At 49.1% G+C, this 15,778-nt stretch overlaps 2 protein-coding genes and 1 long non-coding RNA gene across 3 annotated transcripts in view; all 3 read left to right on the forward strand.

Annotated features, from left to right (window-relative positions):
• The window catches only part of LOC124025859, a 774-nt gene extending 243 nt beyond the window's left edge, over nucleotides 1-531 (forward strand). The window contains exons 2-3 of the long non-coding RNA XR_006837236.1: nucleotides 1-202; nucleotides 419-531. The exon at nucleotides 1-202 is cut by the window's left edge and continues 126 nt beyond it. This is a non-coding gene — a long non-coding RNA (uncharacterized LOC124025859). The remainder of the gene's footprint in view (nucleotides 203-418) is intronic.
• Nucleotides 1-2,680, forward strand: part of LOC124025858 (extensin-like) — a 3,620-nt gene extending 940 nt beyond the window's left edge. Inside the window, exon 4 of the mRNA XM_046339176.1 lies at nucleotides 2,411-2,680. Within this exon, the coding sequence (XP_046195132.1) occupies nucleotides 2,411-2,636 (226 nt within the window). The 3' untranslated portion in view covers nucleotides 2,637-2,680. The remainder of the gene's footprint in view (nucleotides 1-2,410) is intronic.
• Nucleotides 1-10,692, forward strand: part of LOC124025857 (E3 ubiquitin-protein ligase RBBP6-like) — a 60,649-nt gene extending 49,957 nt beyond the window's left edge. The window contains exons 14-18 of the mRNA XM_046339175.1: nucleotides 2,600-2,756; nucleotides 3,728-3,823; nucleotides 4,116-4,375; nucleotides 4,422-6,606; nucleotides 8,915-10,692. Coding sequence (XP_046195131.1) covers nucleotides 2,600-2,756; nucleotides 3,728-3,823; nucleotides 4,116-4,375; nucleotides 4,422-6,606; nucleotides 8,915-9,836 — 3,620 coding nt within the window. The 3' untranslated portion in view covers nucleotides 9,837-10,692. The remainder of the gene's footprint in view (nucleotides 1-2,599; nucleotides 2,757-3,727; nucleotides 3,824-4,115; nucleotides 4,376-4,421; nucleotides 6,607-8,914) is intronic.
• The last annotated feature ends 5,086 nt before the right edge of the window (nucleotides 10,693-15,778 follow it).

Here is a 15,778-nt window from a genome sequence, read left to right on the forward strand (position 1 = left end):
ACAGGGTTACTGTAGAATATAGAGGTCATAACAGGGTTACTGTAGAATATAGAGGTCATAACAGGGTTACTGTAGAATATAGAGGTCATAACAGGGTTACTGTAGAATATAGAGGTCATAACAGGGTTACTGTAGAATATAGAGGTCATAACAGGGTTACTGTAGAATATAGAGGTCATAACAGGGTTACTGTAGAATATAGGTCATAACAGGGTTACTGTAGAATATAGAGGTCATAACAGGGTTACTGTAGAATATAGAGGTCATAACAGGGTTACTGTAGAATATAGAGGTCATAACAGGGTTACTGTAGAATATAGGTCATAGGGTTACTGTAGAATATAGAGGTCATAACAGGGTTACTGTAGAATATAGAGGTCATAACATAACAGGTCATAACAGTTACTGTAGAATATAGAGGTCATAACAGGGTGACTGTAGAATATAGAGGTCATAACAGGGTGACTGTAGAATATAGAGGTCATAACAGGGTGACTGTAGAATATAGAGGTCATAACAGGGTGACTGTAGAATATAGAGGTCATAACAGGGTGACTGTAGAATATAGGGGTCATAACAGGGTGACTGTAGAATATAGGGGTCATAACAGGGTGACTGTAGAATATAGGGGTCATAACAGGGTGACTGTAGAATATAGGGGTCATAACAGGGTGACTGTAGAATATAGGGGTCATAACAGGGTGACTGTAGAATATAGGGGTCATAACAGGGTGACTGTAGAATATAGGGGTCATAACAGGGTGACTGTAGAATATAGGGGTCATAACAGGGTGACTGTAGAATATAGGGGTCATAACAGGGTGACTGTAGAATATAGGGGTCATAACAGGGTGACTGTAGAATATAGGGGTCATAACAGGGTGACTGTAGAATATAGGGGTCATAACAGGGTGACTGTAGAATATAGGGGTCATAACAGGGTGACTGTAGAATATAGGGGTCATAACAGGGTCTGTAGAATATAGGGGTCATAACAGGGTGACTGTAGAATATAGGGGTCATAACAGGGTGACTGTAGAATATAGGGGTCATAACAGGGTGACTGTAGAATATAGGGGTCATAACAGGGTGACTGTAGAATATAGGGGTCATAACAGGGTGACTGTAGAAATATAACAGGGTGACTCAGGGGTAACATAACAGTGGTGACTGTAGAATATAGGGGTCATAACAGGGTGACTGTAGAATATAGGGGTCATAACAGGGTGACTGTAGAATATAGGGGTCATAACAGGGTGACTGTAGAATATAGGGGTCATAACAGGGTGACTGTAGAATATAGGGGTCATAACAGGGTGACTGTAGAATATAGGGGTCATAACAGGGTGACTGTAGAATATAGGGGTCATAACAGGGTGACTGTAGAATATAGGGGTCATAACAGGGTGACTGTAGAATATAGGGGTCATAACAGGGTGACTGTAGAATATAGGGGTCATAACAGGGTGACTGTAGAATATAGGGGTCATAACAGGGTGACTGTAGAATATAGGGGTCATCATAACAGGGTGACTGTAGAATATAGGGGTCATCATAACAGGGTGACTGTAGAATATAGGGGTCATCATAACAGGGTGACTGTAGAATATAGGGGTCATAACAGGGTGACTGTAGAATATAGGGGTCATAACAGGGTGACTGTAGAATATAGGGGTCTTAACAGGGTGACTGTAGAATATAGGGGTCTTAACAGGGTGACTGTAGAATATAGGGGTCTTAACAGGGTGACTGTAGAATATAGGGGTCATAACAGGGTGGTAGAATATAGGGGATCATAACAGGGTGACTGTAGAATATAGGGGTCATAACAGGGTGACTGTAGAATATAGGGGTCATAACAGGGTGACTGTAGAATATAGGGGTCATAACAGGGTGACTGTAGAATATAGGGGGGGTCATAACAGGGTGACTGTAGAATATAGGGGTCATAACAGGGTGACTGTAGAATATAGGGGTCATAACAGGGTGACTGTAGAATATAGGGGTCATAACAGGGTGACTGTAGAATATAGGGGTCATAACAGGGTGACTGTAGAATATAGGGGTCATAACAGGGTGACTGTAGAATATAGGGGTCATAACAGGGCGACTGTAGAATATAGGGGTCATAACAGGGCGACTGTAGAATATAGGGGTCATAACAGGGCGACTGTAGAATATAGGGGTCATAACAGGGCGACTGTAGAATATAGGGGTCATAACAGGGCGACTGTAGAATATAGGGGTCATAACAGGGCGACTGTAGAATATAGGGGTCATAACAGGGCGACTGTAGAATATAGGGGTCATAACAGGCTACTGTAATGCTGTTTTGTCACCATTGCATAAGAGCTACCAAATGACTCAAGTCTAAATTGTAACCCTCCCCCTCTCTCTCACCCCCCTCCAGACCCTACAGACCTCTTTCTGACCACACACCCCCCCCACGCCACCCCCTTCCTTCCGCCCCAGGCCCAGCCCCTCACCTCTACCCGGGCCCTAACCTCTACCACCCTCCCCCAACCCCCACTCCATCCCGCCCCAGTCCTACCCCCTCCCTATTCCACCGGACCCCCTCCCCTGTTAACTACCCCCTCAGCCCCTCTACCCACACGGCCAGATGCCTCCGGGGTTAATGCCCCCTGGGTTCCCCCTCCCAACACCCAGCCCCACTCGCTGGGCCCCCGCCCCTCCTACCCTCCGGACCCCCTCTCCAAGGAGGACTTCTACAGACAGAGGAGACTCCAACAGGAACAGTGAGTTGCACCTGATTTCATTCATTGTAATGATGCTGTGAGGCCTGAGGCTGGTAGCTTCACATTGCTGGGATTAGTAAACAGTTGGCCCGGGCTAGTAGTAGGGGGGATGTTACCCCGGGCTAGTAGTGGGGGGATGTTACCCCGGGCTAGTAGTAACAGGGGGGAGGGCATGTTACCCCGGGCTAGTAGTGGGGAGGGCATGTTACCCCGGGCTAGTAGTGGGGGAGGGCATGTTACCCCGGGCTAGTAGTGGGGGGAGGGCATGTTACCCCGGGCTAGTAGTGGGGGGAGGGCATGTTACCCCGGGCTAGTAGTGGGGGAGGGCATGTTACCCCGGGCTAGTAGTGGGGGAGGGCATGTTACCCCGGGCTAGTAGTGGGGGGGCATGTTAGGGGTCATCCCGGGCTAGTAGTGGGGGAATGTTACCCCGGGCTAGTAGGGGGGGACTGTAGGCATGTTACCCCGGGCTAGTAGTGGGGGGAGGGCATGTTACCCTGGGCTAGTAGTGGGCCCCAGGCCCAGCCCCTCACCTCTACCCGGGCCCTAACCTCTACCACCCTCCCCCCCAACCCCCAATGTTACCCCCTCCCCGGCTAGTAGTGGGGGGAATGTGCTGGGATTAGTAAACAGTTGGCCCGGGCCCGGGCTAGTAGTGGGGGGATGTTACCCCGGGCTAGTAGTGGGGGGGGCATGTTACCCGGGCTAGTAGCTCAACAGGGGGGGGGCTGGTAGCTTCACATTGCGGCATGTTACCCCGGGCTAGTAGTGGGGGGAATGTTACGGGCTAGTAGTGGGGAGGGCCCGGGCTAGTAGTGGGGGGGAATGTTACCCCGGGCTAGTAGTGGGGGGGAATGTTAACCCGGGCTAGTAGTGGGGGGGAATGTTAACCCGGGCTAGTGGGGGGGGGGGGTGTTACCTTCAGACATGTATTATGGGATGTGACCAGTCCTGTCTCTCTGTGTTACCAGGGTAACATCCAAGCTGGATGAGTTCACTAAAGACTTTGCCAAAGAGCTGATGGAATACAGACCTGCTCCCAAGAGACGGAGACGCTCCTACTCCAGGTAACACGATGACATCTCATCATATTTCTGGATTAAACCTCTTGAACTGTTCATAGAGATATCTTCTCTGACAGAGACATATCTAGGACAGAGATGATATGCATTGTGTAGAGATGGTAAACAGACATATCTTCTCTGACAGAGACATATCTAGGACAGAGATGATATGAATTGTGTAGAGATGGTAAACAGACATATCTTCTCTGACAGAGACATATCTAGGACAGAGATGATATGAATTGTGTAGAGATGGTAAACAGACACATATCAAGTGTTTTTCTCTCCTCCCCAGGTCTCGTTCCTACAGTCGTTCTCCGTTCAGCCGTTCCCCCTACTCCCGCTCCCCTCGCTCCCGCTCCAGGTCTTACTCGTACACCCCCAGCCGCTCCCGTTCCCGTTCCAGGTCTTACGGACGCTCCCCCTTCTCCAGACGCAACGGGGGCCGGGGAGGACGCAGCCGCTCCTACGGCCGCTCGCCACGATCCCGCTCACGCTCCCGTTCCTACGGCTACCGTCGTTCCGGCTCTCCTCGCTCCCCTCCTCCTTACCGAGGTGGTGGTGGTGGTGGTGGTGGTGGTGGTGGTGGTGGTGGTGGTGGGGGGCTGGGAAGGAGGAGACGGAGCTGAAGGAGGAGGAGGGTATCGGCCCAGGTCTCGCTCCCCGGGGGGCTACAGGAGGAGCAGGAGTCCTGGAGGGGTTAGAGGTCACCATAAGCCCCCCCCTCGAGAGCCGGCTCCTTACGAGCCTAAAGGCAGACCTGACCTGTCTCCCGGCGGCAGGGAGCGCTGGGAGAGAGACAGCTACAGACAGTGGGAGAAAGAGTACAGGGACTGGTACAACAAGTACTACAAAGACTACAGTACCCAGCATGCCTCGGTGCACCACCGCGGTGGCCGGGGCAGCAGAGAGAGGGACCGCCTCACCCCTCCGCCCAGAGACTACTCCCCCCAGGGGCGGATGAGGAGGGGTGAGAGAGGGGGACCTCCCGGACCCCACAGAACTCACCACGCCTTGTCCGCTCTGCCCTCTGCCTCCATCAGAGGGGGTGGAAGTAAGGAACGCACGCAGGGGGGAACCAAAACGTCAGAGGGCGGAACTAAAACTCTGAAAGGGAAGAAACTGAAGAAAAAGAAGAACGGGGAGGAGCCGGATTCAGCCGACCAATCGCTGGACAGGGGAGACGCCACACCCGTCAGGGACGAGCCAATGGATGATCTCCACACCCTGACCCCTAGCAAAGCCCCACCCACCTCCACCAAGGTCTCGAGCAATAAGGCAGCGCTGCTGTCCGGTAAAACCCCTCCCACCTCGTCCGGCCAATCAGAGAAGAGCAGGAAGGAGAAGGGGGGTAAGGTGAAAGTAAAGACGGAGGGAAAGGTGAAAGGAGAGAAGGTTAAGAGAAAGACTGGAGGAGAGGCGACGGTCACAGCCTCTAAGATCAAAGAGTCTTCAGCCGCTAAACCAACCAAAGCATCCAAGGTCAAACCGGACGAGCCAATCAGGAGAGAGAAGGGGCGGAGCACCCCTACTGTTCGAGGAGGTTTGGCTAAACTCCCCTGCCCCCCCCCTCCCCCTCACCCCCACGACCTCCCTAAACACCTGGGCGACGCCCGGGGGGGAAGGAGAGATCCCATTCACAGTGTCGGGGTACGCCCCCCTGGTCGCCCCCTCCAGCCTGCACCTCCCTCCCCAGCAGAGAAGAGGAGGAGAGTGGAGGAGAGGGAAAGAGGGAGGGGGATGGACAGGGGGATGGGGGGGCCCCCGGCTAAGCTCCGCCGCGCCGAGGTTCCGTACCCCCAGAGAGGACTTCCTGCCAAGCCTTCCCTCCTCCTGAACCTGGCATGCAGAGAGTCGGGTAGAGGAGAGGGTCTGCTCCCCATCCCTGGTTCCTCACAGACAGGGAGGCTAGACCGTTTCCATCCCATCTCCATCTCCATCCCTGGTTCCTCCATGGACCTGGGGAGAGAGGGGAGAGGCGACGGGCTGCTGCCCACCCCAGGGAGCACTGAGGCGGGCAGAAGAGAGAGTGACAGGGGGTCTATCTGGCCTCTCATGGGTCTGCAGGTCAAACCCTTCCCGCAGAGGAGAATCAAACTGAACAGAGACCTGGGGAGGAACAGCAGTATGGCCCGCCCAGAGGAGAGACCAGCTGCTACTATCACCACCACTATCACCTCTACTGGAGAGAGACCTGCCGGTCCTGAGAGAGGAGGAGCAGAGAGGGACGGAGGGACGGAGAGGGTGGCGGTGATGGTGGAGCGGAGGTCGTCTGGCGAGAGGACGGAGGTCAGGTCTGTTAGGAACGAGAGGCCGTCGTCAGGGGAACGTTTGCCGGAGAGAGGAGGAGGAGGAGGTGGTGGAGGAAGGTCAGTCTCTCTAGACCGCATGACCATCGCGGAACGCTCGGCCATCGCTAAGAAACCTGATGTCACCGGGGAGAGAACGGAGAGCGAGCACACGCCGCCCGCTGAGAGAGAGAGACCAGCTGAGAGCTCCAAGGAGAGAGAGAGACCAGCATCAGCCAAGACGGACAGGTCATTATCCAGGGAGAAGTCAGCCACCAGGGATCAGAAAGGAGAGAAGACGTCGTCCTCCGTAGACAGACCTGCCTCTACAGGAGAGCGAGCGCCAGGGTCCCAGAGAGAGACTGTAGCTGAAGACAGAGCGGCGTTGGAGGCGGCGGCGAAGGAGGGTTCTGGTTCTGGAAAGACCAGAAAGATCAGCAGAAAGAGTTCTGAGCCCACGACCCACCACTCATCAGACCACTCTGTCACTTCGACTGGGTGAGTTGCCCTTTCGACCTCTGACCTTCCAACCTTTCTTTATTAGCCCGTGTTGTTAATCAACAATCATTGTGGTTTAACACTGTCAGCGTTCTAGAGCTTTCTCCTTTAGTTAACACTATCAGCGTTCTAGAGCTTTCCCCTTTAGTTAACACTATCAGCGTTCTAGAGCTTTCTCCTTTAGTTAACACTATCAGCGTTCTAGAGCTTTCCTTTAGTTAACACTATCAGCGTTCTAGAGCTTTCTCCTTTAGTTAACACTATCAGTGTTCTAGAGCTTTCTCCTTTAGTTAACACTATCAGCGTTCTAGAGCTTTCTCCTTTAGTTAACACTATCAGCGTTCTAGAGCTTTCTCCTTTAGTTAATACTATCAGCGTTCTAGAGCTTTCTCCTTTAACACTATCAGCGTTCTAGAGCTTTCTCCTTTAGTTAACACTCAGCGTTCCCTCTCCTTTGTTAAGAATTGTGTTCTAGAGAATTTCTCCTTTAGTTAACACTGTCAGCGTTCTAGAGCTTTCTCCTTTAGTTAACAGAGCTGTCAGTAGAGCTTTCTCCCTTAATCAGCCATTCATAGAGATTCTCCTTTAGTTAACACTATCCATTCACTAACACTATCAGCGTTCTAGAGCTTTCTCCTTTAGGTAACACTTCAGCAGTAAAGAGGTGGGGCCTTCTTTAGTAACGGGTGGGGCCTTCAGCAGTAAGAGCTTTCTCCCTTAGTTATCAGCGTTCTAGAGCTTTCTCCTTTAGGTAACACTATCAGCGTTCTAGAGCTTTCTCCTTTAGGTAACACTATCAGCGTTCTAGAGCCTTCTCCTTTAGGTAACACTATCAGCGTTCTAGAGCTTTCCCCTTTAGTTAACACTATCAGCGTTCTAGAGCTTTCTCCTTTAGGTAACGCTAGCAGCGTTCTAGAGCTTTCTCCTTTATTTAACACTAACAGCGTTCTAGAGCTTTCTCCTTTATTTAACACTATCAGCGTTCTAGAGCTTTCTCCTTTATTTAACACTATCAGCGTTGTAGAGCTTTCCCCTTTAGTTGACACTATCAGCGTTCTAGAGCTTTCCCCTTTAGTTGACACTATCAGCGTTCTAGAGCTTTCCCCTTTAGTTAACACTATCAGCGTTCTAGAGCTTTCTCCTTTAGTTAACACTATCAGCGTTCTCCTTTAGTTAACACTATCAGCATTCTAGAGCTTTCTCCTTTAGTTAACGCTGTCAGCGTTCTAGAGCTTTCTCCTTTAGTTAACGCTTTCAGCGTTCTAGAGCTTTCTCCTTTAGTTAACACTGTCAGCGTTCTAGAGCTTTCTCCTTTAGTTAACACTGTCAGCGTTCTAGAGCTTTCTCCCTTAGTTATCAGCGTTCTAGAGCGTTCTCCTTTAGTTAACACTATCAGCGTTCTAGAGCTTTCTCCTTTAGTTAACACTATCAGCGTTCTAGAGCGTTCTCCTTTAGGTAACACTGTCAGCGTTCTAGAGCTTTCTCCTTTAGTTAACACTGTCAGCGTTCTAGAGCTTTCTCCCTTAGTTATCAGCGTTCTAGAGCTTTCTCCTTTAGGTAACACTATCAGCGTTGTAGAGCTTTCTCCTTTAGGTAACACTATCAGCGTTCTAGAGCCTTCTCCTTTAGGTAACTCAGTTCTAGAGCTTTCCCCTTTAGTTAACACTATCAGCGTTCTAGAGCTTTCTCCTTTAGTTAACACTATCAGCGTTCTAGAGCTTTCTCCTTTAGTTAACACTATCAGCGTTCTAGAGCATTCTCCTTTAGTTATCACGATCAGCGTTCCCCTTTAGTTAACACTATCAGCGTTCTAGAGCTTTCTCCTTTAGTTAACACTATCAGCGTTGCACAGTATTTTCACAACATTGAGCATTCTCCTTTAGTTAACACTATCAGCGTTCTAGAGCTTTCTCCTTTAACACTATCAGCGTTCTAGAGCTTTCCCCTTTAGTTAACACTGGTTTCTAACCCCTGACTGTGAGAATTGTGATCAAATATAACAGGGTGTAAAACCAATCAGAGCTGCATGGCCTCTATGCAAATAGCCATTGATCATATATGGATCTGTGCCATTCATGAACATGGGTAATACAGTGGTTTCTAACCCCTGATCCTAGATCTGTGTATATAACATGGGTATAATGGTTCCTAACCCCTGATCCTAGATCTGTGTATATAACATGGGTATAATGCTTCCTAGTTGATGATCTCTCTAACCCCTGATCCTAGATCTGTGTATATAACATGGGTATAATGCTTCCTAGTTGATGATCTCTCTAACCCCTGATCTTGGATCTGTGTGTTCCAGCAGCAGCAGCAGGTCTGAGCCGAGCCAGAGCCAGGGTGCTGTGTCAAAACCCCGGGACCTCCAGACCCAGAGGAGACCCAGTCCGGTCCAGTTCCCCAGCCCAGGCAGGGAGAGGAGGGACCGTGGGACCGGAGGAGTCCTCATCCAGCCTCCACCCCGGTCCAAGTGGGAGAGAGAGGAGGAGGAGGAGGAGGAAGAGGAGCAGCACTCAGCGTCCAGGGAGAATGGGGCGTTGGCGGTTTCCTCCTCCGTGCCCAGAGACGCTCTGAGGGGAGAAGTCTCACCAGCACCGCCTAGTGGCCAAGGCAGGGAGGCGCAGGGTAGTGTCTCTAAAACAGCCAACACAGAGGGGAGGAGAGGGAGGGAGGAGGGGACTAGAAGGAGGGAGGAAGGCAGAGGGCTTAAAAAGGGGCAGGTGAACTTTAGAAAACCAGCTAAGACCGAATCCAGAGGAGTGAAGGAGGAAGGAAGAGGAGGGGTAGGGAGGGAGGAGAGTCGAGGGGCGGGGCCAGAGCCAAGACGACAGCGTCTGTGTTCTGACCTGGGTAGAGAGACGGACGAGGCAGCCTTCGTCCCCGACTACAGCGAAGGCGAGGGGTCAGACGGGGAGCGGGGCAGTGGCCTGAGCCATAGCCCCTCTCACAACACCCAGAGCCCCGCCTCCCAGAGCCCCGGCGGCTCCCCTAGCAACCACAGCGGCTCCACGGCGACGGACAAGAAGAAGAAGAAGAAACACAAGAAACATAAAAAACACAAGAAGCACAAGAAGCATTGTGCCGACGTCGAGCCTCCTGTCGAAGGAAGGAAGGAACACAAACATAAGAACAAGAAGAAGAAGCACAGGAAGACTAAAGAGGAAGAGGGAGGAGGAGGAGGAGGGGAGGCAGAGGAGAAGACTGGGCAGGAGTCAGCCACCATCTGAGACCCTGCTAGCTCCGTTAGCATCTAGCTCATGGTTACAACTGAGACTGCTAGCTCATGCTAGCTCCGTTAGCATCTAGCTCATGGTTACAACCTGAGTTTTTTTCCTAGTTCATGATAGCTCTTTTAGCATCTAGCTAAAGACTACAACTGAGAATGCTAGCTCCGTTAGCATCTAGCTAATGGTTACAACCCGAGTTTGCTAGTTTATGCTAGCTCCGTTAGCATTTAGCTAAAGGTTAAAACTGGACAAAACCTTCTTGTGGGATACTTTGTCAAATTCTTTTAAATACTTAAGCTGAGCTGGATATAGTTTGTTTGTCTATAATGGAACCACTGGAATAAGTGGAGCTCACCTCAGATATTTGTAAGTATTTTGTGTTTTCTGTTAATGTGATGCTGTCTCTCTGATGCAGGTTCTCTGTGAATGTGTTTTTGTACAAAGATGATGCTGCATTAGATTCAATTACCCTGATCTATGGCTATAAGGTGTCTGAAACTCTGAAGTGTTCCAAATTTAACCCTGTTCACTATATAGTACACTACGTTTGACCAGAGTCGTATGGGCCCTAGTCATTAGAGCCCTAGTCTTGCAGGACTCTGGTCGAATGTAGTTCACTATAAAGGGATTAGAGGTTGATTTGGGACACCTCCCTGATGTATAGTAGGTTATATCATCATGTTCATATGAACTGATCTGAAGCCGGGCTAACTGATCTGAAGCCGGGCTAACTGATCTGAAGCCGGGCTAACTGATCTGAAGCCGGGCTAACTGATCTGAAGCCGGGCTAACTGATCTGAAGCCGGGCTAACTGATCTGAAGCCGGGCTAACTGATCTGAAGCCGGGCTAACTGAAGCTAACTGATCTGAAGCCGGGCTAACTGATCTGAAGCCGGGCTAACTGATCTGAAGCCGGGCTAACTGATCTGAAGCCGGGCTAACTGATCTGAAGCCGGGCTAACTGATCTGAAGCCGGGCTAACTGATCTGAAGCCGGGCTAGCTGATCTGAAGCCGGGCTAGCTGATCTGAAGCCGGGCTAGCTGATCTGAAGCCGGGCTAGCTGATCTGAAGCGGGGGGCTAGCTGATCTGAAGCCGGGCTAGCTGATCTGAAGCCGGGCTAGCTGATCTGAAGCTGATCTGAAGGGCTAGCTGATCTGAAGCCGGGCTAGCTGATCTGAAGCCGGGCTAGCTGATCTGAAGCCGGGCTAGCTGATCTGAAGCCGGGCTAGCTGAATGGTGACTAGTGGAAGTTACTGTTATTAAACTTTGTTTTCCCTTTAAACTTTCTGACTGTTGTCTTTTCATTTATAGTTTGGTGAATAAAACAGTTCTTGTGTTTTATTGACTTTGACACATTTTTCACACGTTTAAATGGTTTATTTTCTAAACTCATAACACTTGTAAAACCAGCTATCTTATGTCCAGAACCTTTTTGATCAGCCTTTCACTGGAGTTCAACACAAAATCAATGTTTTGTGAAACACCATATGTACATTTAGCTGAGTCACCATATGTACATTTAGCTGAGTCACCATATGTACATTTAGCTGAGTCACCATATGTACATTTAGCTGAGTCACCATATGTCCGTAATGATAAGCTGGTTAGTCACCAGTCCGTAATGATAAGCTGGTTAGTCACCAGTCCGTAATGATAAGCTGGTTAGTCACCAATCCGTAATGATAAGCTGTTTAGTCACCAGTCCGTCAATGATAAGCTGTTTAGTCACCAGTCCGTTAATGATAAGATGGTTTAGTCACCAGCGTAATGATAAGCTGGTTAGTCACCAGTCCGATAAGCTGTTTAGTCACCAGTCGTAATGATAAGCTGTTTAGTGATAAGCTGGTTAGTCACCAGTCCGTAATGATAAGCTGGTTAGTCACCGTAATGATAAATGATCTGTTTATAATGATAAGATGGTTAGTCACCAAGTCCATAATGATAAGCTGTTTAGTCACCAGTCCGTAATGATAAGCTGTTTAGTCACCAGATCCGTAATGATAAGCTGTTTAGATAATGATGCTGTTTAGTCACCAGTCCGTAATGATAAGATGGTTAGTCATCCATAATGATAAGAAGTCCGTAATGATAAGCTGTTTAGTCACCAGTCCGTAATGATAAGATGGTTAGTCAACTATCCGTAATAAGCTGGTTAGTCACCAGTCCGTAATGATAAGATGGTTAGTCGCCAGTCCGTAATGATAAGCTGGTTAGTCACCAATCCATAATGATAAGATGGTTAGTCACCAATCCATAATGATAAGCTGGTTAGTCACCAATTGATAAAGGAATGTATATGTTTAAGGTAATGACTAAAGTATTCCAGCCTGAAACCGTACAACAGAGTGAAATGTATTAGAATTCTAAGAGTATAATTCTCTACTGTGTGCATAGGAAGACTAAGACAGTATGTTACTATTTGACAATAAGCAGAAGTATAGTTGAGACATTCAAGGAGAAGAGGAACTGTCAACAGACGACTTGTGAAACTGTTAACAGGAAGGAAGTCTCCCCACCTTGGGAGGGGAGAAACCGTTAGGTTTGCGGTAGATTATGGAACATGTGTCAGAATAAGATAAGTAATATATGGGTAGAACATACTGATAGAGTTAGAGAAGAGGGGCATGTATAAAGTGTATGTTAGAACCAAATGGGAGGTGTAAAAGGCTACGTGCCAATGGATGATTTTCAGAACTCTGAAAACCTCAGAACTCTGAAAAACCTCAGAACTCTGAAAAACCTCAGAACTCTGAAAAACCTCAGAACTCTGAAAAACCTCAGAACTCTGAAAAACCTCAGAACTCTGAAAAACCTCAGAACTCTGAAAAACCTCAGAACTCTGAACTCTGAAAAAAAACAGAACTCAGAACTCAGAACAGAATTCTGAGACTTTATCTAATTCTTCTATTAGCCAGGGGCCTACAACCTCTTGGTCAAAACTCATTGGGATTAGATATTCTCGTGACACCAATCCATAATGATAGGCTCACTGGTTAGTCATTCTGACATTTAGGGCACCATCCAATCAGATCTAACAACATAAATAATGGTGTAGATTACACATAACTTAATTAACTAATTACATAATTACACAGCAACTGTTGTGGAAATTATAATCAGAAGGAAGAGGCTGCTGCAGATTCTTAAAACAACGTTTATTATAAGAATTAATTAGCATATCAGGCTAATCGGGTGTAGATTACAGCATTATATCAGGCTAATAAAGGTGTAGATTACAGCATTATATCAGGCTAATAAAGGTGTAGATTACAGCATTATATCAGGCTACTAAAGGTGTAGATTACAGCATTATATCAGGCTACTAACGGTGTAGATTACAGCATAATATCAGGCTAATCGGGGTGTAGATTACAGCATTATATCAGGCTAATCGGGGTGTAGATTACAGCATAATATCAGGCTAATAAAGGTGTAGATTACAGCATTATATCAGGCTAATAAAGGTGTAGATTACAGCATTATATCAGGCTAATAAAGGTGTAGATTACAGCATTATCTTCTCTGAATGTGTGAACTTGTGCTTTTTGAAATAGTAAAGTCTTGAAAAGCTCTTCTTGCAGTCAGAGCAGTGATAGGGTTTCTCTCCTGTGTGTATTCTTCGGTGTTTCCCAAGATTGGCTCTATGTGCAAACTTCTGCCCACATTCAGAGTGTAGAATATAGGGGTCGTCATAACAGGGTGACTGTAGAATATAGGGGTCGTCATAACAGGGTGACTGTAGAATATAGGGGTCGTCATAACAGGGTGACTGTAGAATATAGGGGTCGTCATAACAGGGTGACTGTAGAATATAGGGGTCGTCATAACAGGGTGACTGTAGAATATAGGGGTCGTCATAACAGGGTGACTGTAGAATATAGGGGTCGTCATAACAGGGTGACTGTAGAATATAGGGTCGTCATAACAGGGTGACTGTAGAATATAGGGCCGTCATAACAGGGTGACTGTAGAAGGGGTCGTCATAACAGGGCGACTGTAGAATATAGGGGTCGTCATAACAGGGCGACTGTAGAATATAGGGGGTCATAACAGGGCGACTGTAGAATATAGGGTCGTCATAACAGGCGACTGTAGAATATCGTCATAACAGGGCGACTGTAGAATATAGGGGTCGTCATAACAGGGCGACTGTAGAATATAGGGGTCGTCATAACAGGGCGACTGTAGAATATAGGGGTCGTCATAACAGGGCGACTGTAGAATATAGGGGTCGTCATAACAGGGCGACTGTAGAATATAGGGGTCGTCATAACAGGGCGACTGTAGAATATAGGGTCGTCATAACAGGGCGACTGTAGAATATAGGGGTCATAACAGGGCGACTGTAGAATATAGGGCCAGGCGACTGTAGAATATAGGGGTCATAACAGGGCGACTGTAGATATAGGGGGGTCATAACAGGGCGACTGTAGAATATAGGGGTCATAACAGGGCGACTGTAGAATATAGGGGTCATAACAGGGCGACTGTAGAATATAGGGGTCATAACAGGGCGACTGTAGAATATAGGGGTCATAACAGGGCGACTGTAGAATATAGGGGTCATAACAGGGACTGTAGAATATAGGGTCATAACAGGGCGTAGAATATAGGGGTCATAACAGGGCGACTGTAGAATATAGGGTCATAGGGCGACTGTAGAATATAGGGTCATAACAGGGCGACTGTAGAATATAGGGGTCATAACTGTAGAATATAGGGGTCATAACAGGGCGACTGTAGAATATAGGGGTCATAACAGGGCGACTGTAGAATATAGGGGTCATAACAGGGCGACTGTAGAATATAGGGTCATAACAGGGCGACTGTAGAATATAGGGGTCATAACAGGGCGACTGTAGAATATAGGGGTCATAACAGGCTACTGTAATGCTGTTTTGTCACCATTGCATAAGAGCTACCAAATGACTCAAGTCTAAATTGTAACCCTCCCCCTCTCTCTCACCCCCCTCCAGACCCTACAGACCTCTTTCTGACCACACACCCCCCACGCCACCCCCTTCCTTCCGCCCCCAGGCCCAGCCCTCACCTCTACCCGGGCCCTAACCTCTACCACCCTCCCCCAACCCCACTCCATCCCGCCCCAGTCCTACCCCCTCCCTATTCCACCGGACCCCTCCCCTGTTAACTACCCCCTCAGCCCTCTACCCACACGGCCAGATGCCTCCGGGGGTTAATGCCCCTCTTCCCCCTCCCAACACCCAGCCCCACTCGCTGGGCCCCCGCCCTCCTACCCTCCGGACCCCCCTCTCCAAGGAGGACTTCTACAGACAGAGGAGACTCCAACAGGAACAGTGAGTTGCACCTGATTTCATTCATTGTAATGATGCTGTGAGGCCTGAGGCTGGTAGCTTCACATTGCTGGGATTAGTAAACAGTTGGCCCGGGCTAGTAGTGGGGGGATGTTACCCCGGGCTAGTAGTGGGGGGATGTTACCCCGGGCTAGTAGTGGGGGAGGGCATGTTACCCTGGCTAGTAGTGGGGAGGGCATGTTAGGGCTAGTAGTGGGGGAGGGGCATGTTACCCCGGGCTGAGTAGTGGGGGGAGGGCATGTTACCCGGGCTAGTAGTGGGGAGGGCATGTTACCCCGGGCTAGTAGTGGGGGGAGCATGTTACCCCGGGCTAGTAGTGGGGGGGAATGTTACCTCGGCTAGTAGGGGCGGCATGTTACCCCGGGCTAGTAGTGGGGAGGGGCATGTTACCCTGGGCTAGTAGTGGGGGGAATGTTACCCCCGGCTAGTAGTGGGGGGAATGTTACCCCGGGCTAGTAGGGGGGGGCGGCTATGCATGTTACCCCGGGCTAGTAGTGGGGGGAATGTTACCCGGCTAGTAGTGGGGGGAATGTTACCCGGGCTAGTAGTGGGGGGAATGTTACCCCTGGGCTAGTAGTGGGGGAATGTTACCCCGGGCTAGTAGTGG

Source organism: Oncorhynchus gorbuscha, unplaced genomic scaffold (assembly GCF_021184085.1).
Source record: "Oncorhynchus gorbuscha isolate QuinsamMale2020 ecotype Even-year unplaced genomic scaffold, OgorEven_v1.0 Un_scaffold_2489, whole genome shotgun sequence".
In the NCBI taxonomy this organism is placed as follows: domain Eukaryota; kingdom Metazoa; phylum Chordata; class Actinopteri; order Salmoniformes; family Salmonidae; genus Oncorhynchus; species Oncorhynchus gorbuscha.